The 27,542-nt window shown below is 36.3% G+C and overlaps 1 protein-coding gene across 1 annotated transcript in view; it reads right to left on the bottom strand.

Annotated features, from left to right (window-relative positions):
• Positions 1-1,122: 1,122 nt before the first annotated feature.
• GPR63 (G protein-coupled receptor 63) overlaps positions 1,123-27,542 on the bottom strand; it is a 48,040-nt gene continuing 21,620 nt past the window's right edge. The window contains exon 2 of the mRNA XM_006926287.3: positions 1,123-6,597. Coding sequence (XP_006926349.1) covers positions 5,191-6,450 — 1,260 coding nt within the window. The 5' untranslated portion in view covers positions 6,451-6,597 and the 3' untranslated portion in view covers positions 1,123-5,190. The remainder of the gene's footprint in view (positions 6,598-27,542) is intronic.

The raw sequence follows: 27,542 nt of genomic DNA, 5'->3' as shown, positions 1-27,542 counted from the left end.
TTTATTATATATTAAATTTGGATATCATCATTGTGATCTAAGTGTTGTTGTGAGCACATTTCATAGATATGATTAAAGTCCATAATCAGTTCACATTAAGGGACATTATCCTAGATAATCTGGGTAGGCCTGATTCAACCAGTTGAAAGGCCTTAAAAGCAAAACTGAGGCTTCTTTGAGGAAGAAGAAATTCCATCCATGGACAGCAGTTTAAGATTGTACTGCGATTTCCAGCCTGCTCTACCTGATGTCCTGCCCTTTGTGTTTCAGATTTGCCTAGCTGGCCCCACAATCGTGTAAGCTAAATCTTGCAATAAATCTCTTAATAAATATCTTCTACTGGTTCTGCTTCTCTGATTAAACACTGATATAGCCAGGAAATTTTTCTTTTTTCTTTTTGCATTAATCTGACTGCATCTTGAGATTTAAGGTAGAAACTGCTCCTAAAGGTTCTTTTTATTATGAAGGAGTGTAGTTCATTATTTTCATGATAGATGTGAAAATGCTTTTAGTTCAACATGTTCCTCTATTTTGCTATATCTTTCTTACCTTTCCATTTCAGAAAGAACTGTCAAATGTAGATTCAATGACAACCTTCTTTAATAGCTTAAAAAAGAAGAAATATATTTAGCTATTGCATATGAGTGAAAAAGAAAATAAAACCCTACGTCTAATTGACAAAAAAAACTGAAACTCTTATATACAAATAAATATTTCCTATGGATTTAAAAGTGGATTTAGATTGGCACTGGATTTTAGAAATAGAAGCACAGTATGAAGTCATTTTGTCAAAATAGGAGCAGACGCTGTCATTGCTTTGCCAAGTGACAATCTAATTTTAAATGACTCAGTAGTAAAATTTTCATAACTATTCTAGACAGAATTTCTTAAAACTGTTTCTAAATACTAATGATCTCTTGCCAAGTTTCATTTCATCCTTAATTACCCTGAGAACTTCTAAAACTAGAATACAGTTACACACACATAGGCTTTGAGAGCTCATTTGAAAATAAGAACCCCAAAAAAGTAGGGTTTGAAACTAAACTCAGATTTTAATTTAACAGAAAGTATTATTCATGACAAATTTTTTAAAAATAAGATGAAGTAGTCCTTTAAACTAAATTCCAATTTTAGAAATGTTAAATATTTATTTATTTTGTTACTGGGAGTATTTTTCCTGGTTCTAAGAAGAATATACACAAATAACCACACTTTTTGATTTCTGAATATTAACAATCCAAAATTCAAAGTAGTTTCTTTTCCCATACAGGTCAGGTACTATTGTAAAATAAATTAATTTTAATTACAAAGTACTAGTACCAATATATAGTAAATGTATTACCATTTCCTGTAATAACAAACATGTGCTTTTATAATTTTATTATAAAACTGAGTTTTCAATGAAGGCAATTTAGCAGGACTATGGTTGAGAAAATGAATTTGAATTAAGCAGTCCTTTAAACTTAAACTGAAAAATCATGGCAGAATAAAATGTCAAGCAAGTGAAAAAATTTTCTATGATATATACATAAACATTTCACGTAAACAAAAGCAAAGATCAAGAAAAAATTAAATAATTTTGTTAACAACCAAAATATATGGATTAAAAGGGTCGTTTTATTTTCTTCATGCTTCCACTGAACACAACTGGCATAAGCAGAGCAACAGGTGTTAGACGAATCTTTACATTCCCCTCATACTCTTCAGGAGTTTACATACAATAAAGATATCTCTCTAGGAGAAAAGAAGACGTTAGAGGAATTAGACTCCAGAAAGCCATGACTTTCAAATATTAAGTCACTCTTTTTGCTCTACTGTGAAATGAGATAGTTTATCAGAATTTTGCCAGTTGAAAGAAGGTAAAGCTAACACTGGCAAGATCCAGCACTAACACACGTGGCAGCAAATCAGGCACAATGATACATAGATTTTCCTCTGGATATGGATTATCCATGCACTAAGAGATAATGGATTCCAACACAAAACAAACATTTTTGGATAAAACAGACAATATCGAAATGGGTATATTTTCAACAGGAGTGTTTTTTAAGTGTGCCCCAGGGCTCACCTGCATCAGGCAGAGTGCTCCACAAAATAAAAGTATGCATTCCTGAGCCCAACCCCAGATTCTCTGGGGGCCCTGGGCATCTGCATTGTTAAGAAGCGCCCCCATGGAAATACTTAGAAACATATTCCTATTAAAGTTTGAATATCGCTACTTCAGACTATTGGGGATTTCTTTTGACTCTTTCTTTTAACCACAAATATTTCACTATCTCTTTCATGCTTCATACTTATTAGCCAGAAAAACAACAAAAATAAAAACATTTCTGATTATGTCAGTCAGCAGTGATAGTAAGTAGTGGTACTTTTTTTCCCTCAAGAAAATATAGGGAAATAGGCAACAAATAAGTCTGCACCTAAATTTTTCAAAGGTAGCCCATAGTACTTTTGTAAAAAGAGCTTTCAAATTGTCTATGTAATAAAAAATGTTCAAAATGATTTGTAAACTGTCATCTAATCAAGATTATCCAGTGTAAAGAGAACTGCTGTTCGGTGTTGCTGAATTCACACAAAGGTCCCTTTCTTCTTTTTCTTCACACGCACCAAGCATCTCAGCAGGCACTCCAGAGCCCTCACCAAATGATGCACTGCCTACAGAGCAGCGAAAAAGTACCTAAGGGTCGCTCATAAAAAAAGGACAAAGATAACAAAGCTCAGTTTCAACTCCAATCAAAAAGGAGTTTCAAGACTCTTGCCAATATGTAAGATGAATACAGAGCATGCTTAGAGACTTTCCTTAGAGAAAGTCTGCTTCCAAATATACTTATTAATATCTGCTTGAAATTCAGTTTATATTGAAAATGGAAAGCATGATACACTTCCGTGCGTTACTAGCATCTACTATAGTGTTTATGTTCTCTATGATATCTATGGACACAACAATTTTACTTGTGAATAACATGAACTAGAAACCAAAGAGGTAGGTGACTATCATCAGAAAATGATCCCAAAACCACATGTGAAATAATATGCTTGAGTCCCAAATAAGTCCTTTAACTGAAAAATGAGTTGTAACACCATTACAACTGCCTTAAGAGCAGAATTTCCAGGTCTTCTGTGATGCCATCAACCTTCTAAAGTCCTACTTCCTGATACTGTGGCCCATGCTCTTCAGACACTCCGTGTTAGGAAATAGCTAAGGAAATAAAACCTAAAGAGGTAATACTAGAGACCAAGGAGTAAGGCTGGCGTCAGCTGGGCTCTTCGAAAATCTCCACTCTCACATTAAGGAAAGCACATCAGAGTTGGGCCAGATCTTACGTGTATCTAATCCAACTCTCTGGTTGTACCACTGAAGAAACAGTCTTATTTTCCCCACTGGTTCACAAAGCACTAAAATTCTGAAAAAAATGCTGTAAGTCCAAAACTGTTTATGGTTAATATACCTATTTCTAAAGCCCATGATGTAGCCAAGAGGCTCCACTTTGAGCCTTTATGGCCTTAGCCTGCAGCCCCATCCCTGTTGGCTGTTTTATAAAGTGTATCAGTAGTTACAGAGAGAAGTGGACCAAAGGGTCTGGATGCACCTAGCGGGGCAGATCATCTGCAAGAGAAACATAATTTGAAACCTCAGATATGCCCTGTTACGACTTGCTCTACACTCCACCCAGGGCTTACCTCTGCTTCTTTGTTGGAAACTCGTCCCTGAGCACATACACAACCTCCAGCTCTGCTATGGGCAAGCACTGGGCAACAACATTGTTCTGCCTTACAACATTTAGAAATGGCTAGACAACTAGAAACCTGCGAACCTTCAAGGCTGAGGGCTACAGACAGCTGTATTTAACTTCTCCATAATTATCAGTCATTCATTTTGTAATCCAAAAAAATCATCTCATAGCCTTATTTCCTCATAGCCTTATTTATCTAAGATTTTAAAGCTCCACTTTAAAAGGGCAGTTGCGAATGATTTTATTTTTATATTTTCCAGATTTTCTGTAATGGTTTCACATTTCTTTTAGTAATTAAAAAATGATGCAATTTTTAAAAGATTTTAGTCTAAAAAAATTAAAGGATATGCAAAGTTTCCTCTTGACTATGAAACGTCTAAACCTGAATGATGTATCTGTGTGGCACAGTGAAACAGCACAGTCTCCAAAGATTTTTGAGATCCCAGCTCTATCACTAACCGTGGGCAGGACTTTAGTCTCTCTGAGACTTGCTTTCTTTATCTGTAAAAAAGAAGAAATAATACCTACCCCACAGGAAGCTGTGAGAATAAAATGATGCACAGTGCCTGGCAAATGGTAGGTGTTCAATAAATGGTAGGCCTTTCTCGCCGCTGGGCTCAGTGATAACCCTTGAGTAAAAGGAATCACCACAGCCTGCACTGGCCGCCCTCTTAACCGAATCCCATTTAAATTTGCAAGGGTGCTCTGTCGCCTCGACTTCACCCTATCGCTCTAAAGAATTGCAATTGTGCTTAGAAAAAGTTCTATACTTTTATGTTCTCTCCTTTAAAACTGTACATGCAGATAAAACATTTTAAAAACACTATCTTCCTAGAAATAACGCAATTCCTAAAGCACAACATGTCTTCTATAAAAACAATTCTGAAAAACATGATTTAGTTCATTGTTTCTTAAAGTGCACCAAAGTAAATATTAATGACCTTTAAAATGTCACTAACCCCCTCGGGTTGTATTTTTTTAAATAAAAGTAAATATTTATCTACTGAGATGTATGTGGTTTTTGGCTCCAACGTGATGGCAAAAAGCAGCAGTGTCTTCCAGAAAAAAAAAAATTAATAAACTCAACTAAGCATACCTTAGCAGCATACAGAACGCCTACATTTCAGTGTAGCTGCAGGCTCAGTATAACACAATCCTGATTCCTACTTCAAAAACAAAATTAATCAAAGAAAGAAAAAAGCATCTCCTCCCCCTAAATCTAGGATTTCTCTTGAACTCTGGAGGTTAACATCTATGATCACTTCCCTATTGTGTATCCTTGGTAACAGAGTTATAACTAGTCACTATTCTCCCTTTATACTGTACACACACACATAACAAACAAATCCTATATTTAAAAAATAATAAAGTATAAGTAGAGAAACCATGTGAAAGAAAAAAATTCAAAGTCAGATAAAGAACAACCATCATCCAAAATGTCAGGCAGTTCCAATTTTCACACCACCGTCCGATGTTCCCCACACACATAGACAGCACTGGGTCGTATCCGTCGCCTTGTGTGACCAGGGATCCGTGGCAAAAACTTGAAGGACTTGGGCATCATGTCTAGGCAGGCGTCATGGAATTTCTTAATCCTCCAGTAGTAAATCAGTGGGTTCAACGCAGACTTGAGGTAGCAGAGCCAAAGTAGCCAGGTGCTAATCTCAAAAAAGTTGTGCTTATAGTAAAAGTGCTTACTGAATGTTGCCACAAGGCTATAAGTGGTGAATGGGGCCCAACAGACAATGAAGACAGCAAAGAGAATCAAAATGGTGGTGAAGGCACGCGTTTTAAAGCCCATGTCAATGCTCATCTGGAAGGGTCTCTGTAGACTCATGAGACCCAGTTTGCTGGCCTGGCTGAGGCATATACCCTCAGGGTAGCTATGGATCCTCAAGGCGTTGTGCCGAAGGGTGTTAAGTATGCCCATAAATGAATACAGTATCACCAGGAAGGGTATGAAGAAAGAAATGAGAGAAATCAAAATCACATACGCTTGGTAACCCGGATGAGTTGTGTACCCAAACACACACTGGGGGGCTCGGGAAGGTATCTGTAGGTCTGGGTTCCCTACAGCCAAAGGAAAAGCAACACAAAAGGAAGTCGCCCAAGAAACTGCTATCAGAATCTTAGCTCTGTATGGATTCAACTTATCCTGCCTCTGGACTATAATAAGGAACCTATCGATGCTAATGATGAGCAGGATGGCTACTCCCTCTATCACAAACAACCAGAAAAACATGGCAGATACCCTACAGAAGAACTTCCCAAAAATCCACCTGGTAGTAAGAATAGTTACCAAGGCAAAGGGCATGTTCAGCACTGCAAGCAACATGTCTGCAAACGCCAGGCTGGCAAGGAGGATGTTAATGGCAGATCGCATGGCAGCTTTTTGGTAAACCATGAGGCAAACCACCAAGTTCCCAAGAAAAGACACAAACAGAATAAATATCATTATAGCAGAAAGGATGATCTGGAGAGGCAAGTTTAGGCTCTTATAAACTGCTGGTGTCGGGGGTACAGCTGTGCTATTCACTGTCATGGGGCTCATCCCAGTGGGAGCCATGGTTTCAAAACTGTATCTAAGCAGCAGAGCAACTCCCGGATGCTGCAACGGTGGAGGGACCGTGATATTCATGTACGTGTTTTCATAGACTACAAACGTTGTGTTGGTGGCCCCCGTATGGGACGCAGTCAACACCGCGGAGAAGACCATGCTTTCCGTAGGATGGAAGGTGCCAGCAAATAAGTAGATGTTCTTCAAGCATATCAACACAGAGCAGCAGTATCATATTTCATTGATGGGCTTGGAAACACACTCTGGAAAACAGACGAGTTCCATCTTCCACGGGAGTCCTTTCTCCTGAAAACAAGCCCCAAACACAAAAGTGAATGAGAAATGAGCTTTGTAAATAACACTTGACTTCTTACCTTTCATCATGAAGGATAGGTTAGTTTTTTTTTAACCCTTTAAAAATATTTAAGTCTCTAACCTTGTCAGCACTAAAATAGTGTTGTTCTGTTATTTTTAGTCAACCATGATGGAAATTTCATGACATTCAAAAATGAAGTGAAAGTGAAAAAAAATCAAAATGGATAACTGCTTCAAAGTCAAAAGTTAGAACCTTATTTTGAAATTTTCTTTTAAATTTCTAGTAGCAGCATGGCCTTTCCATAGCCACTGTTAATACACATTTTATTATGTGGTTCTCCTAAGAGTGCTGATATTTTTTTAATAGCATTCAGATACTGGTTCATATTCCATTTTAACTTTAGTATAAACCAGCTGACAAAAATCCCTGAACTCAGTTTCCTATTTAATACTTTTGTACTAACACCTGTATAAATAGGTACTAGGTTATTTTCTATGAAGGTCCAAAACAGTTTTTGGCTTTCTAATTTCTTTGTGTTTCTTTCCAGAAATCCAAATATCACCATACAATGTAATGATTAGATATTTGTATACACTGTGAAATGATCACCACAATAAGTCTAGTTAATATCTGTTACCATATAGAGCGAATTTTTTTATTATGATGAGAACTTTTAAGATCTACTCTCTCAGCAACTTTCAAGTATGCAACACAATATATAAACTATAGTGACTATGCTGTATATTACAACCCCATGGCTTAATAATTTTATAAATGAAAGTCTGTACCTTTTTTACCCACCTTGACCCATTCTGCCCATACCATTTCTCTCCACCTCTATTCTCTGAATCTATAAGCTTAGTTATTTATTTTTTTGTATTTTAGATTCTACATATAAGTGAGATCATATTTTTTTTCTTTCTCTGTCTGATTTATTTCACTTAGCATAATATCCACCCAAGTTGTAGCAAATGGCAAGGTCTCATTTTTTTTATATGGCTGAATAATATTCCACATACATATACCATATTTTCTTTATCCATTTATCGATCGATGGACACTTAGGCTGTCTCCATATATTGGTTATTGTGAATAATGCTGCAATGAAAATGGGGGTGCAGATATCTTTTCAAGTTATTATTGTCATTTTTTTTTGGATAAATATTCAGAAGTGAAATTGGTAGATCATACTGTAGTTCTCGCTTTAATTTTTTGAAGAAACTTCATACTGTTTTCCATAGTGGCTCAGCAACACTGCATAAGCATTCCCTTTTCTCTACATAATCACCAATACCTATTTCCTGTCTTTTTTTTTTTGTTTATGGTGACATCGGTTAACGAAATCCAGTAAGTTTCAGGCGTACAATTCAATAGTAAGGCATATATATACATTGCATTATGTGTTCCCTGCCCATAGTTAGATTTCTTTCTGTCACCACATATTTGACCTCTTCTACCTCAACTACCTCCCTATTTCTTGTCTTTTTGATAACACCATTGTAACAGGTGTGAGGTGATATTTCATTGTAGTTTTGATTTGTATTTCCCTGATGATTAGTGATGTTTAGCATCTCTTCATGTACCTGTTGGCCATCTATATGTCCTCTCTAGAAAAATGTCTTTTTAGATCCTCTGCCCATTTTTAATTGGATTGTTTGTTTGTTTTCCTACTGAGTTGTATGAGTTCTCCATATATTTGAATATTAACCCCTTTATCAGATACATGATTTATAAATAGTTTCTTTCTTCAGTAGGTTGCCTTTTCATTTTGTTGATGGAGACACTTTAAAATACTTAGTTTCCTTGAACAAGGTGAGAAACAAAAACAAAAAATGGAATAGAGAATATATATTATATAGATATTATATAGATAGATATTATATATATGTAATATTTTCTGCCATCAAAACTTCCCATTACTATAAAACCTTCTAACTCAATTTGTTCAATTATTCATTCATCAAATATTTATATTTATTCAGGAATGTAGTATGTGCCAGGCACCAGAGAGATATCAATGAACGAATGGTTCCTGGATTTCTGCTTAAACTGGGCAGACTGACCATAGACTCTGCATCTCAAAGTCACACTGAAATGACAATAAAGGGATTTTTTTTAAACAAAATGTACAACCCAAAAGGACAAGAGATATGAATGAAAGACACACCAACAGATAGCAATAAAAGCAAAATGCAGATGGTGGTATGATAACTAACTGAACATACCAGAAAAGAGAACTCTGTCCTCAATACTTCCAGGGAAATATGCTTAGAAGAAATTTACACGCCCTGTAGATCCCAGAGAAGCTTTGGATTGGGAAGTACCAGTTACTACAGAAAATGTGGGTCAGACTGACAACTGCAAAACTGACTGAAAAACTATATACAGAGGCTCTGGAAGCCTACTCCATGCCCGGGTCTTCTCTCCTCAGAGTAATCACATGAAAGCACACACAGCCATTCCAATAGCCCAAGTCTGGCACAACTAAACCTGATAAGTACCGAACTTGAGAGTATCAGCACGAGGTTGAACACAGGGGGATTGAGTGAATGAATATCTGCATATTCAACATGAAAACCTAGTCCCTTCCTCCACCGTGTTTCCAGACTGCCGGCAGTCAGGCATATGCTACCCACATACGACTGAAGGCATTGTCTTTTGCAGTAACTGAAAAGCCCTAGAGGAAAAATTCTAGATATTAATGTTTGATGGCACCCAAGAAAAATGCCAACTTAGTGCCCAGTCACCCAGCCTACCATCAAGCATAACCTGTGCACACAGATCTTCTACTCAGCTTTTTGGTACCTATTAAATACAAATGCTCAATTTCCCTATTATATAAAGAATCTACAGAGGAATCAAACAAAGACAATTTTGTAGTTAAACATTACAGAAAAGAACCAGAATTTATAATATTAGGGGACACAGCATGCATATGTCCCCTAATATTAATAATGCCTTTGCTCTGGCATATGTACCATGCTTTTCATTCATTGTACTCCTGGCTCACCAGATGTAAGTATTCTTTGTCCTTCTTCCTCTTCTTACTGAGAAGCATAATAACCACAGCAATACTTTTGAATGCTCATAGTAACTATGTTAAAAGAAGATCCTCTCCTCTCAGGACTTCTCATAAAATACCACTGTGACCTGAAGTATATATATATATGTGTGTGTATATATATGTATATACACACTCCACATGTGTACATGTAAAGCTCACATATGGCAGAAGTAATTGGTGTCATGTTTTTTTCTCTCTTCTTATAGCATCTACAGAAATAACATTGGATTAATTAGGTTAATGATGTAAGTGTTTTATGTTTAGAGTATGCCAGAATATTACAATTACTCGGGTGTCAATGGCTAGGATGGGCAGTGGAGGCTGCAGTATTTATTCTCTTAGTCTTTGTCCTTTATTTTTATCTGCTACCATAGTGCTTTAGATACTTGTTTTATTCTCAGAAATGATTATATTCACCTAGAAGGCAGGGATTAATTACTCTATTGTCCTCTATGACTACTATGCTTTGCATACAAAAAGTAAATATTAAGTAAATTAAATTCATTTCCATTATGTTTTGTGAGATCAAAGAATTTATTCCTTATTCATTTTAATCTTTATTTATATGATACATGCATATAATTTTAAAATAATCAAATGAATTTTAAAATGACAGTCAAACCCTGTACCACCCTTCACCCTTCCATTCTTGTTTTCTGAGGTTGCCATATTTATTTTAAAGGCTCTTTTTCAAGTACTTATTCTTTATATATCTAAATAACATGCAGAAATTACTACTTTTTGATTTATCAATATATTAACTCCTGATTTCGTATAAGAATAGAGGGAGCTGTCACAGCACCTCCACCTTATCTCTCTTCTTTTCATACTACCAAAACCTTTACTTGAAAATTTTGAAGTATAGTAGAAGTTAATGTTAACATTAATGTATTTATATAAATAGTATATCTGCTGATAAGCCAATAGAATATTTTCTTTCTTGTATAAATTTTGGATTTCCTAGAATTAATAATTTACCTTTTCAATTTTTAAAAATAACTATCAATAATTTTTTCACTTGCTCCATGAGATAGATTTTTATATCTACAAGTATAATATTCTGAAAAGTCAAATTTATCTACATTTTTATTTTGGAGTCACACCTTTTATTCTCCTGTCTCTCCCTAGAGTGTTTACTTCCTGGATCTGTTACAAAGAAGCCAGCCTGGGGCGCCCCATTACTACCATCCAGGAAATCCTCCCTTCTGACTTGGATTCTTGACTTCCATATTTCCTAGGCGCTTTACCTTTTACTCCAAAGCTTCCTTTTCCAGGAACAGTTTGTCCAGTTGCTTTTGAAGGAAGAACACAGGAGACTTAAATTTTAAGTCCCTGTTGTTAGAATAAGTCATTATTCTGACCATAGTAACTGTATTGGTTTAGAATTCTCAGTTGAAAGTAATTTTCTCTGATAATTTTGAAGGTGTTGTTCTACATCATTGGTTCTCAAAGTTGAGGGCACATAAGAATTACCTAGAGCACCTATTAAAATACAGACCGCTGGAACCCACACCCTGAGTCTGTAGTGTGGGGTGGGCCCCAGAATTTGCATTTCTGGAGAGAAAAAGTAGGTAAATTGAGACTTTAAATTCCAAACTCAAGGATTAGATGAAGAATTAGAAAACTTCTTTAACTACACTGTGAAAGGAGAAACTTTTATCTCCTACAGCTCCAGAGATGAGATTTCTGAAAACTAAACCCAAGTCTAATCCTGGGGGTGGCTGTATTACAATGCAAATTAGATTCTCAGCCTTACAGAGACTCTTCTCTTATAGTTAGGGCATTGATTGGGAGAGTAAGGGCCCGAAAATTTGGATGGGGACTTATGTGGATTCTGATGAAGCTCTGGACCTTGTTTTGCAGAGTGTTCCGTGCTAATTGAAATAGCCTTTCTACCCTATCGAATAAGGTTAGTTTCTCTTTGCCTGAAGAATCACTAAGAGCCTCACCTGAGTTAGTTCCTTGCAAAGAATTTCTGCTCTTCCTAAGGACCTTGCACTACCACTTCTATTGCTTCTAAATCTACTACCAGACTCAACTCCCAACAGAATCTAGCAGGTGATGTACAAAGTGTGATCTAGAAAGAAGTACTATTTATATCAAAAGAAATGCAAGATTTTTCTAATTTATATAGACATGAATTCTGAGGGTACTGGGTTAGGTTATAAGGAATATAATATTACATCAGATCAAATTTATTGATATAGGCACACTAAATAGAGATTCTAGATTTTCTGTGTTAGCTCAAGTGGCTGAAAATGGCTCTAATAGTTTGTTTGTTTAGTTGACTGAAACCCGGTCCCAAAGCTCACTTACACTACATGATACTGAGATCCTATAATGTCTTTGGTATAGAGAAAGCTATCCAAAGACTTGGGCAGATAGGAATGCTGAAGTGGACTTATATATAAGACCTGCTCCCCATCTCTAACTATATCACCTGGTAGGATCCAGAGGGCACTGCTTTCAGCAAGGTTTTGAGAGATACCCTGGATGAGAGGATGGCTAGCATTCTTGAAGATCTCTGTAGTAGCTATTCTCTGCAGATGAGAATGGCAACAGGTAATGCTGCCATCCAAGAAATGTGGTTACTGAACTGAATGGGGTTGATAGTATCCAGGGGGTGAGTGACAGCACTTAACCAGAGATGAAGTGAGTGTGGGTACCACAAGGGGCAGCAAAACAAAATTTAAAATCAGAATAGTCTGACCTGCAGAGATTGTTGATGTTTGATCATGGTATCTCTAAGAGAGAAATAGTTGGAAACCTACCAAGTCCTACTTGTTCTGGATAAGCAACAAGGTTATAAAATAGAAAGATGCAGCCTCTCGATCCATTCCCAAACTTGAACCAGTAGACAGACCTAGAGCCTCTTGAGTAAAAGGAAGCCAGGTCTGCCTGAGGAAGGACCTTGCTACACAGATAAAAATTTATGCTGTAAATAGTCCTTCTAGTCTTCTCCCAAAAAACCTGCAACCAATTACTATGGTAACTACAGTGGGGAAGGGGAAATAATCAGAATTTTGTGAGATTTTTGAATATGTCTCTGAACTGACATTTATTCCTAGTGAACCAAAATGGTCCTGTGCTCCACCATTCAAAGTAGAGGCTTATGTAGATCACACGAATAATGAAGTTTGAGCTCACTTCTAATTCCCACTTATCCCAGAACTCACGCTCTCATTATTTTCCCAGTTCTGAAATGCAGAGTTCTAACAGACATTCTCAGTAACTGGCAGATTCCCTCGTTAGTTCCCTCATATGCAAAGTAAGGGCTATAATGGTAAAAAAAAAGGTCAAGTACAAACTCCTAGAACTTCTCTATCTATGAAAATAGTCAACAGAAAGCAACACTTCATTCCTGCGGAGATTGCAGAAATTAGGGCCACCATCAACGACCTGAAGGACATAGGTAATCATTCTCATCACATCCATATTCAAGTTGCCTATTTGGCCTTATACAAAACAGATGGATTTTGTTGAGTGCAGATGCTGTACCAGATGTAATATCATTGCTGGAATAAATCAACATATTCCTGGCATCTGGTACACAGCTATTGATCTGATAAATTATTTTTTCTTTATATGACTTGCAAAGAACACGTAAGCAGTTTGCCTCCAGCTGTCGCCCTACTGTCCTTCCTCAGGCTCTATCAATTCTCTAGCACATTGTCATAATCTAGCCCACAGGGACCTCGACTGCCTCTCTATCCCACAGAATGTCATGCTTTCCATTCTATGCTGACTGCGCAACAAATAGTAACTACTCCATATGCTGTGGTAAGACACACATGTGATAGAGGGTGAGGTAAGATTCCTACAAAAATTCAAAGGCCTGCCACCTCTGTAAAATTTTTAGAAGTCTTATAGTGTGCCAAGATATCTCTTTCAATAGCTGGCTCCTTCTACCACTAAAATATACACAAAGCACTTAGTAGGCTCTTTTAGGTTTTGAAGACATCATATCCCTTTTTTGGGTATGTTATTCTGACCCATTTATCAAGTAGCTTAAAAAGCTGCCAGGTTCAATTGGGACATTTAATAAGAGAAGGCTCAGCAATAGGTTCAGACTGCCATGGCAGTTGCTCTGCCACTTGGGCTGTATGACCCAACAAATTCACTGCTGTTTTAAGTCTCTGTGGCAAGTAGGAATTTTGTATGGCATTTGACAGGCCCACTACAGGTGAATCACAACACAGTCCTTTAAGATTCTGGAACAAAGCTATGCAACATGAGCACTCCACATGAACTGAGTGCTGTCTGACCTTCCAAAATTAGTTTGGTATGCACAGAGCACTTCAATCCTATGCAGGAGTGGTATATATGAAATTAGGCCAGGCAAGTCCCAAAGGCATAGTTAGGTAACATAAGCAAGTGGCTCAGATTCCCGCAGCTCCTATTCTTTCTACATTGATCCTCTCTTCAAAAGTTACCTGTGGCCTCCTTATGACCAGTTAACTAATGTTAACTGGCCTGATTTAGATATGGTTCTATCTGATATGTTGATGCCTCCTCAAAAGCAAAGAGTTTTAATACTACAGCCTCACTGAGAAGCCCTGAAGGACATAGCAAAGGGAAAAACCTCCTGGTGGGGAAAATTTTGAACAGTATACCTGATTTCACTTGAAGGAGACGTGCCAGAGGTACATATCTACACTCATTCGTGCTTAGTAGCTAATGGGTTTGGCTGGCTGATCATATAAATGCTCATCAAACAGCAACCTCAGAAAGGAACTAAATAATCAGGTAGACATGACGGCCCATTCTACAGAGGTCAGTCGAGCTCTTTCCCCACTCTTGTTCTTTTCTAAAGTGCTCATGAATAAAGTGGCCACTATGGCAGGAATAAAGGTTGTACATGGGCTTAGCAATACGGGTTTGTTTCCACTTACCAAAACAAGTATGGTTACAGCCACTGAGTACTCAACCTGACAACATAGAAAAAACTCAACTTAAAACATTTAGAATTTCATTCTTAAGTACTCAGAAGTATAAAGAAACAGACATATCAAGATATTTAGTCTATACTCAAGGAGGAAGTTTGTATTCTTAAAGAGAATAAATTACTTTCTTCTGAGTTTTGTTAGAAAGTATAATGTCAAAGAACGTCTTCAGGATTTCTAATGTAAATTTGCTTTTTAAAATTTCACAGCAACTCTGAGATTATCACCATTATAATTCCCATTTTAGGAATAAAAACACCAAACAATTATATGCCCATAAGTTAAAAAACTTATAAGAAATGAATAAATTTCTAAAAACACATAACTTACCAAGACTGAATCATGAAGTAATATAAAATCTGAACAGATCGATAATGAGCAAGGAGACTGAATCAGTAATCAAAAACCTCCCAACAAACAAGCCCAGGACCAGATGGCTTCACAGGTGAATGATACCAAACATTCAAAGAATACCAATCCTTCTCAAACTCTTCCCAAAAAAATGAAGAGAAAGGAACACTTCCACACTCATTTTATAAAGCCAGCATTATCCTGATACTAAAGCCAGACAAGGACACTACAAGAAAATTACAGGCCAATATTCCTGATGAACAAAGATGCAAAAATCTTCAGCAAAATACTAGCAAACAGAATTAAAGAACACATTAAAAGGATCATACACCACTGATCAAATGGGATTTATCCCTGAGGTGTAAAGATGGTTCAACATATACAGATCAATAAATGTGATATACCACATTAACAGAATGAAAGATAAAAGCCATAAGACCATTTCAATAGAATTACAAAAAGCATTTAAAAAAAGTAAACATCCTTTCACGCAAAAATTCTCAACAAACGTGATATAGAAGGAATGTATCTCAACATAATAAAAGCAACAGATGGCAAGCCCACCGCTAACGTAATACTCAAAGGCAAAATGTTAAAAGCCTTTCCTCTGAGATCAAGAACAAGACAAGGATGCCCACTCTTATCTCTTCTATTCAACACAGGACTGGAATTCCTAGCCACAGCAATTAAGCAAGAAAAAAATAGGCATCCAAATTGAAATAGAAGTAAAACTGTCTCTATTTGCAGATGACACAATCTTATATATAGAAAACCTTAAAGACTACACACACACACACACACACACACACACACACACGAAATAATAAATAAATTCAATTAAGTTGCAGGATACAAAATTAACATATAAAAATCAGTTGGGTTTCTATACACTAACAACAAACTATCTGAAAGAGAAATTAAGAAAATAATCTCATTTATAATAGCATCAAGTTTAACAAAGGAGTTGAAAGACCATACACTGAAAACTATGAGACTTTGATGAAAGAAACTGAAGAAGACACATATCAGTGGAAAGATACCCTGTGTTCATGGACCGGAAGAATTATTATTGTTAAAATAGCCATACTACCCAAAGTGATATACAGATTCAGTGCAATCACTATTAAAATGTAGGTATAAAATCATACCATAGGGTAGCTGTTAGAATTAAACAAGATAGGTGGAAATGGATTATGAAATACAAAGTGCCATCAAAATACAACATATTATAACCATGATCTTTCTACAGCACTTCTACTATTTAATGCAATCAATATTTTTATTGTACACCATTGGCGGATGTATAAAATGGTTAGGCTTTAAGAGGGTAACCAGGAATTCCTTATTTTTCAATATTAACAATAATTTAAGTATTGTCTGTAATTCTATATTCTAGAAATAATGGCAGAAACATGCAAATAAGTAAGGATATTTATCACAGCATTATTTAGAGTGAAAAACTAAATACTTATTGATAATAGTTAAATGAATTATAGTATACATACACTAGAAAATACCATGCAGCTATCATAGACAATAAGTTAACCTATAATAGTGACACCAAAGAATATTCATTATACGGAATGAAAAAAAAAATCAGCTTGTAGAATAACATATGACACAGTTCCATTCCCATTTTTGTGATGTATGTGTGCATTTATGTGTGTGTATATACATATATATGTATAGACAGACAAATAGACAAAAGAATACATACCAAACTGACAAAAAGGATTTTCTCTCTAATGTGAAAATAAGGGTGAGAAATATATTTTTCATTATTTACTTCGGGTTTTGTAGACTATTTTTCACATTAAACCAATACTGATCTTTACCTATTCTATAGCATTTTCTTCACCTGTTTCCTTGAGGATGCAGGCGGCAGCCCATCTTCTTTGCAACCAGCCGATCAGGGCTAACACAAAGCTGTGTACTCTAGTGATGCTTAAAATGCAATAACCATTTATAGCACCATTTAATCATGGAGAAAAGAAGCAAACCATTCAGTTTGTAGACCCTCTTAACAACTGGACCCAGCAATGACCCTAGACTCAAGCTTCTCGAGGCTCCTAGCAGACTTCCTACCATCCCTGTACACACTCTGAAGGTTGGCCTTGAGTCCACTGAGGCCTGGTTGCTGGAAAGGGTTGAGCAGCACCACTTTGAAATAACTGCAGCTCTAGCATTCTTCTGTCTATTAAGGAGTAAACATGCAATTGGCTGCTGGTAAAAACCAGCAGAGGACTGATAACTCAAGTGTTCTAGCAAATCCATAACTGACGGCAAGATTAAAAACAGATGAGAATTTGAAATATTGGCCTTACTTAGACTGCTTTAGTCTTGAACAAAGCGAAAAGCCTAAAAGAAAGGAAAATGCCTAAGAGAAAGTAGACCTCTTTCCTTGGGTTACTGAGCATCTCTCTCCTATTCTAGACTAGATACTGTGCTGGAGGAGAAAAGGTGTTAACACCACTGTCCTCTGATATTTGCCACACTCTCAGTCAAGAAGAATTTCACTTGGTCCTAAAGCCATCTTCCTTCTTTCCTCTCATTCAGGGAAGAAACAGAATTGAAAACTAAGAGAGGAAAGAGACAATGTATTACATATAAATCCATATTCTTTACCTATAATAGGCCCTTACTCCATGTCTAAAGATTTTAATTAGAAAAGGGGCATGGTAGACAAAGAACATACCAGGATGGAGGCAAATATACTCTGACTATACTCCTGAATTATCTTACGAAGTGGAACCAGAAATAAAGAACAATGAATTTCACCTCAAAAGTAGCCAAAATTTCAACTTTCTTTCATTAAAAAGAAAATAAAAAGCAATCATTTTCACTGGACAATCTGCTTTAAAATTTAAGAAGAATAGTCTACAAATAAATTTGTACCACTGTAGCAATATCTACTTTTTTGGCTGAATTTGGTTTGGTTTAGTTTGGTTTGGTTTGGTTTGGTTTGGTTTGGTTTGGGTTTAGGTTTAGGGTTAGAGTTAGGGTTAGGGTTAGGGGTTTGGTTTGGGGTTTGGTTTGGGGTTGGGTTTAGGGTTGGGTTGGGTTGGGTTTGGTATCTGTAGATAGAGTAAAAGAACACTTTGAACAAACTAATAAAAAGAGAAATGTAACAATCAAGTGGAGTGGATGGGATGAGGGTGGGGGCTTACTTAAAGTTATTTTTATAAAGAGAAAAATCATAGCACTAAAATTTCACTTATTTTCAAGGCATATCTAATTTAAAATCTATATGCAATAAAACTAAAAGGAAAAATGCTGTGTGCACATTTTAACTATCAACTATCAGCAGTGTTCTATTTACACTCCTGTACCATTTCCAATATATTTCTAATTCCAATCAGAATATTCACCACAAAAAATTGCTTTTTGCTCAAGCATGTTCAAAGGAACATTTAGTTCTTCTATGGACATTTAAAAAATTATATTATTAAACATGAGGATTTATTTGCATTCACATTTCTTTTCCCCACAAATACTAAGGAGAAATTAAACTAATGTTAGCAAGGGCTCTGTTTCAGAGAATATTCAAAGTGACTTCTGATGACAAAACGAAAACTCAAGTAGCAAGAAAGGACAGCATTTACTAGGAAAGCACATTAACTATAATTAAAAACTAGGAAAATGCATTTTTTAAGTGGCTAAAGAATATTCTTCTGAAATCTTTCTAGAAACACAAATACCTAGGGGTATCTTACCCTCTGGGCAGTTTTCTGTTTTCTAAATAATGAAATAGAGAGTTGCTATACTCTGAATGTTTGTGTCCCCTCAAAATTTATACCTTGAAAATCTAATGGCCTAATGTGATAGTATTAAGAGGTGGGAACTTTAGGAAATAATTAGGTCATGAGAGCAGAAGACTCATGATTGGGATCAGTGCCCTTACAAAAGAGGAAGGAGGAAGCTCCCTTGCCCCTTCTGCCATGAGAGAAAACATGAGCAGCCAACAACCTGCAGCTTGGAAGAGGCCTCCCCACTGACCATGCTGGCACCTTGACCAGATGTGCAGCCTCCAGAACCCTGAGAATAAATTTCTGTTATTGATAAGCCAGCAAACCTGTCTGTGGTTATTTTGTTGCAGCAGCTCAAACAGACTAAGATAAAAATAGACAGAGGACCACAATTCTATTAAACCCATAGTCTAGAAATTATGCGAACAGAGGCATTAGGTTCAGAGAAAGTAGGGGAATAGTAATCTAATATTAAAACCTGAGCAGTAATAAAATTAAAAGAGTAAAATAAAAATCAGAGCATTATAAAAGTCTTACAGACTATAAATGGGAAACTAGGAAACAAGAACAGGGTTGAGAGAAGTTGCATGCCTGTCTCCATTCACTCAGCCGCACCTGCCACCTGGGCCTCCCTAAACTCCCTGGACCTCCGCTGCTTGCCCAGATCCGACTCCACACAACCCACCAAGGTTCTGGCTCCTCCAACTACTTCTCAATTCTTATTACACGCCAGTCACACTGTGGGGCATGAGATCTACTTTCCACTGGCTACCCAGAGTGGCTCCTTAACCCAATCCAAGAGTAAAGATTGAACCACACTCTATGGGGTGAATTTCAGCCTGGGAGATATAGGAGACAGAAAGAAAGGCTCCCCTTTACATTCCTGATCAACCACCAGGCCTATGAAGACATTAAAGTCTGTCTAGGAGACAACTCACCTAATGAAGCTGTGGCCAGACCAGTAACATACCACCTTGCACTGGCTATTTCCTCTTCCCTGCTTCACTTTCCCCTTCCCTTCTCTCCTGCTGCCCTGGAATTGGACTTCCTAATAGCCTTCTATTACATTAGCTTTACCTCAGGCTACGGTTTCTAGGAACGCCCCCTGCCCCAAGAAATATAAAAGCACTGAAAAAGAGATACTAATCTTAGATAATATTACTCCTCCTGTTGCTTTTCTTCTGTACCCTAATTGCAGTTAATGACCTCACCATCCATTTACTCCAAACCAAAACCTGAGAGTCAAATACCATTTCTTCTCTTTTCTCTAGGACACACCAAACCAGTCACTCCAGCCTACCAATTTTATCTGCTACATAGTTCTTTAACTGTTTTCCCTCCTCCTTCTTCCTATGACCATGTCAGGAAGGCACCTAAATGGTCTTCCTCACTCTTGCTCTCTCCTCTTAAATCCACCCCACAACTGTAGACAGATGAATATTTCCTTAAACACAATCCTAATCATTTAAACACCTGATGGATTCCCATCAACTACAGCAATGGTGATCAATCTTTATTTCTCCTCAAACTTGAGGAATCCGACATACTCATAACTGGTAAGAATTCAGGGGCAAAGGGGATATGGAAGAATTGTCACCAGAAATAGGTGTATCAGAATTTCTAAACTAAAGGATATGTGTATTTGTGAAAAGCTTTCCTCTCCTCTGCTCTCCTCAATTATAATATACCTACCTATTAGTTGTTTTTTTCTGACTAGTGCTCCTTCTCTCATCTAGTGAGGACATGGTCTCTGGGCCTTGGAGGTAATCAGATAATTGCCAAGCACTCCATCTCCATTCAGTGACCGTTCTGGGGATGGGCCGATGACATGACACCTCCTGGTGTCAAAAGGGCCTTCCACATTTCTACATAAGGTAACTACCAAAGGGCCTTCCACATTTCTACATAAGGTAACTCTTACACTGTCTTCCTTTAAGACATCGTTTTCTCCAGAAATCCTTCCCAAGGCTGCAAACTGTACTAAGCACCTTCTCTCTGTGCAGAGTATACTTGGAGCAAACCTCCAGGTTAGCACTGTGTTACAGATACATCTTCTCTCCAGGAGCAAGGCACCTGTTAAGAAGTTTTTATTAGGTCTTTAAGACCATGTGGTAAGGGAAGCCTGATTTTAAAAGTAATCTGGGCTTCCTTTGGATTAAATACATTGTTAAATATAACTACCCACCAAGTAAAATACCCAACTGTGTGAATTCCTTTAATAAAGAAACAGAACTGTCTCACACTTTCAGATTTAGAGATTTAAAAAAAAAAAAAAACTTAGAGGAAAGAAAAACTGCCAAAAAGAAAGAACATTTCATTTTCCTAATCATCTACCTCTACTTCCCATTTCCCCACATATATTCCAAATGCTGATGCTCTTTAAGGATCTTTCAACCAGAATGACCAATACTTAGGGGATGAGTTAACTCAATAAGACATGGTTCAGCCATTTTAAGTGTTACCTATGAAGACTGTAAAAACATTGAGACATGCTTACAATGTAAAGTCTTAAAAAATGGGATAGAATATTGCATATAATTATAACTGTTATACACACACAGGCTCAGGGGAATAATCACCCCAATGCTGAAAGTAATATGGTAATGGTTATATAAATATGGGCTTCTTCTTCTCTTTCTAGTTTAATGTTTATTATTTTTATGAGAAAATAAAAACAATTAACTTAAATCCTAAAAAAGTACTGTCAACGTATTTGAAAGAAAGCATAAAGCCATGCCTCCTTAAAATTCTAATATAGTAAAAACTCAGTCTACAAGAGTTATTCCTTATACCTGAGTGACCCAGCTAACAGTGAGGTGAAAGAACTGCACCACCTTTTGACAGACATAGTTCACCAAGGACTATTCACTATCCTAGGCTTAGTTACACTGCAATGTCATTAAAGATATAGATCAGATGCACAGGACACAGGGCTGAAGGACTCAGCTTCATAACCAGTCTGCTACTGTACATCTTGATAGCTCCCCAAAGACTGCAGAAAGAGAGATTCCAAATGGTGTGTTTTTCTTAGTGGAACACCTGGTGTCCCTGGGGGTTACCGAACTATATGTGAAGCTCTCATTGGGGAACCCATTTCCAGGAGGTTCCCAATGCCTGTGGTTTGGGCTAAGGCAGAGGAGTGCAGTAGCTGTCCTGCCCCAGGCTCTACCGCCCCAGCAGAGCTTTCCAACATCAGCTTTGATTCTCCTCTTGCTTTAAGTGTCTTCAGCCTCCACCTTCACCAGTGCTTCTACTTCAAGGAATGCAGGTTACTGACTTCTCCATAACACTGGCTATCTGATCCTCTCTCCTTCTTCTTCTCCTGTGTCTTCTTCTATCTCCTATCTTTTCACTCATACTCTCTAATTTGAATTAGAAGATAAGCCTTTAATATGAAACCAGTTTCTATTTTGTTCCCTGTCTTTAGAATGCCAAGTGCAAAAGTCGCAAATCTGCATTATCTAGAAACTTGCTACTCACAGAGCAGTCCATGGACCAGCCGTACTTACATCACTTGGGAGCTTGTTAGAAATGCAGACTATCAGGCTGTAGATCTACCTAATCAGAATCTACATTTTTAAAAGATCTGGAAGTGATTCCCGGTCTCATTAAAGAGAAGCACTGATTTAAGGGTCTCTGGCTAGGTTGTTTTCAGTTGCCAAACTTCTGAAGCTCTACTTACACATTTAATACTGCTCTAACCTGAGGAAGAGTAGAGATACTATGCCTGCCCTTCACTTTACCAGTAAATCAGGAAGCACACTCATGACTCATAGTCAAGCAGTAGGGATGCAACTGTGAGGATGTGCAGACTCTGTATCTGTGCTCCAGGAATAGGGCTTTCTCCCAGGGTCGCTGAGGTTTCGAGTAACATTAAATCAGACAAACTCTGCAGTGGCCTGGACTCATGGAAACAAATAACAGTTACCAATTCTTAGAATGCTTGCTGCTTTAACATGTTTTACGAAATCCATAAAATCTAAATTCCATACTATGTTCTATCCTATATTTCTGAATTGTTTAAGTATATAAATTAAATATTTAGAAACTGGCAAAATTTAGGGGAAACACAGAAAAGATTACTTTCTCATTGATTTGTTCTTGGTTTCACTGGTTCCTAAGTAAGGTAAATAATGAAGAAATTCAAATAGCCTCTAATTCATGTTTTTATATGAATTGATACTTCACAAAAAAATAAAAATTTATGGGTGAACACATTAAATGAATTTTTAAATCGATTATGGAATTTATTGCTCCAATTTAAGTATATCCTCTCCAATGTTTAGAATAACATCTGTATTTATATTAGAATGTCAACCTGACACCAAATTAAGTAACATGTATTTTTAATTTCTTATTTTGACATAACTGTAAATTCACATGCAGTTGTTAGAAATAACACAGAGATCCTATTTATCCAGTTTCTCTGAGTTTCTTGCAAAATTATATACATATCGTAAACAAGATATTGAAAATGACACAGTCAACACACAGAATAGTTCCATCACCGCAAGGATCCCTCCTGTTGCCTTTTTATAGGCACACTGCCCACACTCCCATAGCCCCATGGTCATCCCAACCCCTGGCAATCATTCATCTATTCTCCATGTCCATAATTTTGTTATTTCAAGGATGTTATATGAATGGGGTCCTACAGTATGTCATCTTTTGGGACTGACTCTTTTTTCACTTAGCATAATTCTCTGGAGATTCATCTATGTGTCAACAGTTAACTTCTCTTTCTTGCTGAGTAGTATTCCATCAATCTACAATTTTGTTTAATCATTCACCCACTGACGGATATAAGGGTTGGTTCCAGTTTTTGTGTATAATATATAAAGCTACTATGAACATCTGTATACAGATTTTTGTGTGAATAAGCTTTCATTTCTCTAGCATAAATGCTCGAGTACAATTACTGGGTCATACAGTAATTACGTTAATTTTATAAGAAACTGCCAGTTTTCCAGAGTGGTTGTACCATTATATATTCCCACCAGTGATGTATAAGTGATCTAGTTTCTCTGTATCTGCATATGACCATTTACTGTTGTCACTATTTTTTATTTTAGCCATTCTAGCAGATGTGTAGTAATATCTCATTGTAGTTTTAGCTGGCATTCCCCTAGCAGCTAATGATGTTGACTTCTTTTCATGGGCTTATTTACCATCTGTATATCATCTTCAGTGAAATGTCTCTTCATGTCTTTTGCCTACTTTCTAACTGAATTGTTTTGTTTTTTACTATTTTGAGAGTTCTTTATATATCTCTAGACTACCTTGTTGGGTATGTAGTTTGAAACTATTTTCTCCTAGTTTATAGCTTATCTTGTCATCCTCTTAACAGTCTTATGCAAAGCAGAACTTTTTAATTTTGATGTAATCCAATTTTTCCTTTTATGGATGGTGATTTTAGTGTCCAGTTTAAGAAATATTTTTCTAGCCCTAGATTCTGAAGAATTTTTTTCTATTTTTTTTCTTTTAGGTTTATTGTTTTATATTTTACATTGAGTCCATGGTCCATTTGAGTAAATTTTAATGTACTGTATGAAGTTTAGTTTGAGGTTCACTTTTTGGACTATATATGTCCAACTGCTCTAGCACCATTTGTTGAAAAGCCTATCTTTCCTCCATTGAATTACGTTTGCACTTTTGTCAAAAATCAGTTGAGCATATTTTGTGGATACATTTCTAGGTTGCGTTCTGTACCATTGTTCTACATGTTCACTCTTTCACAAACATCACACTATCTTGAAAATGCAGCTATACAGTATTGGGTAGAATGATTCCTCCCACTTCTTTTTCAAGATTGTTTTAACTAATTTAAGGCCTATGCTTTTCCATCTAGATTTTAGAATAAGCTTGGCTATGTCTACAAAAACACAAGAGTAGGGAGTTTTTTTGACCCCCCCCCCCAAAAAAAAAGGTTCCTGTTGTACAGCCACCCCTTTCTCCAGGCTTTGGCTAGGGGGAGCAAGCTTTTTTTTCTTGTGCCCAGGTTGTAGCACTGTGATATTATCGGAGGTAATAAGGACACCCAGGAAACTCATTGCTGTGCTTCCCCTCAAGTCCCAACAAGGGAGCTGTGTTCTTTCCATTTTTCTGAGATGTCTTATGCTTGTTTATTATGTTAGGTCCAAAAGGTAGGAAGAATGGGGCTACTCCCTCTTGATGGAAGCAGAAATTCCATGTGTATTTTTAATGTTATTTGTGAAACAAGAAGAAAGTAGAAAAATAATCATAGAAATATGTAGAAATGAACTTCCAGATACCTTCTAATATTTATAAAATGCTACATCATGGTCATTTAATGACCACAGAGGGACAATAATAAGCAAAAACAACCAAAACAAAACAAAACAGAGACTGTGTCATTCAATCCTGTTTCCTCATGCCCCAGCCCAGGGACGGGCACACAGCACAGTGAGTTCTCAATGAATGTTTATTTACTAATTTATTTACTAATTCTCCTCATTTAAGACATTTTTGAAATGCCCTAAGCCCTCACTGAAAATGAACTTCATATTCCTAGAACACAAGAGAGAACCAGAAAAATGACATAAGCGTTTTACTCAAAGAATAGAGCTTTGATTCAATTACTTACTATTTGTCAAACAGCACAGTTTTATTGCATAAGTTTAAAAGGCTGCTAAACTTTCCATTGGGTCAAAAAAGACTAATTGAAAATAAAAGACCAGAAATATGCCTGTACATATAGTGTCAATGAAGATGTCACTGCAATTTAATGGTGAAAGGAAGTGTTTCAATAAATGGTGCTGAATCAATTTGATATCTATAAGAAAAGAAATGAGCCTTGCCTACTAATGCACACCACACACAAAAATCAATTTCAGATGGAAACTTAGACCTAAATATGAAAGGTCTAGAAGATAGTGTTGGAGAATAATATCAGAATAATAAGCAAAAATGTAGTATCTAGACACAAAAAGTAATACCCTCAAGGAAAATGTGAGTACATGATATTTCATTAAAATTAACAACTTCTGATCATCGAAAAACATCACTGAGAGTAAAGAGGCAAGCTACAGACAGGGAGAAGATAATTACAAAGGACTCATCCAGAATTCACAGAGAACTCCTATAAATCAGTAAATAAGCAGGCACATCAGGGTTTTTTTTTAAATAAGCAAAATATTTCATTTTTCACGAAATAGGATATTCAAATATGCAATTAGCAGATGAAAAAGGAATCAATATTATTAGTCATTAAAGAAATACAGTTAAAACTGCAATGAAATGATATGCACACCCATTAGCACAGCTAAAATTAAGGAGAACATGACAATTCAAGTGCTGCTGAGGATTTAGAGCATATGGAGCCCTAACAAAGTGCAGGCAGGAATGTAGCCTGGTACAGCCACTTCTGTTTGGTTGTACTACTAAAGCTGAACATGCACATAACTTTGAGTATTTATGTACCAAAACATATATACAAGGATGTTACAAATACCAAAAACAACCCAAATGTCTACTAACAATAGAAGGTTAAATAAGTTTAGTATATTCATACTACAAAATACACACACTACTACTAACAATAATAATTACTACTACATATGACAACAAAAAATATTATGTTTAACCATAGAAGTAACCAGTTGTACTGAATAGTTCTACTTTATATGAAATTCCAAAGCAGGAAAAACTAACCTATGATAATAAAGGTCAGAATAGTAGATACTTTGTTGTGAGAGGAGGTAAGAATGAGAAGAGGCTCAGGGAAAGTTTCTGGGAACTGGTAATCTTCTCTATCTTTATCTATTTGTGGTGACTTGAGTACAACTTAAAAATTTACCGAGGTAGACATGTTTGTGTACTTTACTGTAGGAGCATATTGCATATCAATAAGAAAGCTTATAAAAGGAGTATCTACAACATAAGCCAAAAGAAGAAAAATGAGCAAAAGACATGGACAGTTCACAAGAAGGAACATAAATGGCCCTCAAACATATGAAGAGATGCTCAACTCTATTCTCAATAAAAAAGAAAGGCAAATAATAAACTCTCAGGGATACTATTGCTCACCTGTAAGATTAGCGAAAATTTTTAAATATCTGATATTGGTAAATCTATTAGCCAACTCCAGATGTTACTAGTAGAATTACAAAATGATACAACCTGTTTGAAGGGGAATTTGGCAATATCTAACAAAACCTTCTATGCATATACCCTTTGACCCAGTAATCACAGTTTCAAGAATTTACCCTAAAGAAAAACCTCCACAAATGCAAAACAACATATGCACAAGAATACTCATTGCAATTTTGATTGTAATAGCAAAATACTGAAAACAAACTAACTGCTCATCTAGGAGACTGGGTGAATGAATTTTATACATCCACCAATGGAATACTATGGAACTGTCAAAAAGATTAATGATTTCAGTAAACTCATAGTGATTTTCAGATATTTTGTAAAGTGATAAAAGCAAAGCTCAAAACAGTATATATAAGAAACTCTCTTTATAAAATAAGGACAAATATGAAAACGTGTAAGTATTTGCTTATTTTTGCAAAAAGGATAGATGAAAAATGGGGAGCGGGAGAACATTGAGATGGAAAAGATAGAGATATTAGAAGGTTTCTGAGTGTAATTTATACAGTTTTGACTTTTGAACCATTTAAATATTTTTCATACTAAAAAATATTAAAAAGATGTACATCCTCAGTTTAATACATACAAAAATAAATAAACCTAAACCTATATACCAAATTGATAACCACACTGAAGAAATAATTTATCTTCTGAACCCAGTATTCTGATTATATGTCCTTAGAATGCCCTATATTTATTCTAAGGACAAAAAAGAA

The sequence above is a fragment of the Pteropus alecto genome, unplaced genomic scaffold (assembly GCF_000325575.1).
Source record: "Pteropus alecto unplaced genomic scaffold, ASM32557v1 scaffold7, whole genome shotgun sequence".
In the NCBI taxonomy this organism is placed as follows: domain Eukaryota; kingdom Metazoa; phylum Chordata; class Mammalia; order Chiroptera; family Pteropodidae; genus Pteropus; species Pteropus alecto.
Note: the sequence above shows the minus strand (reverse complement) of the source record. Positions and strands in the feature narration are given on the sequence as shown.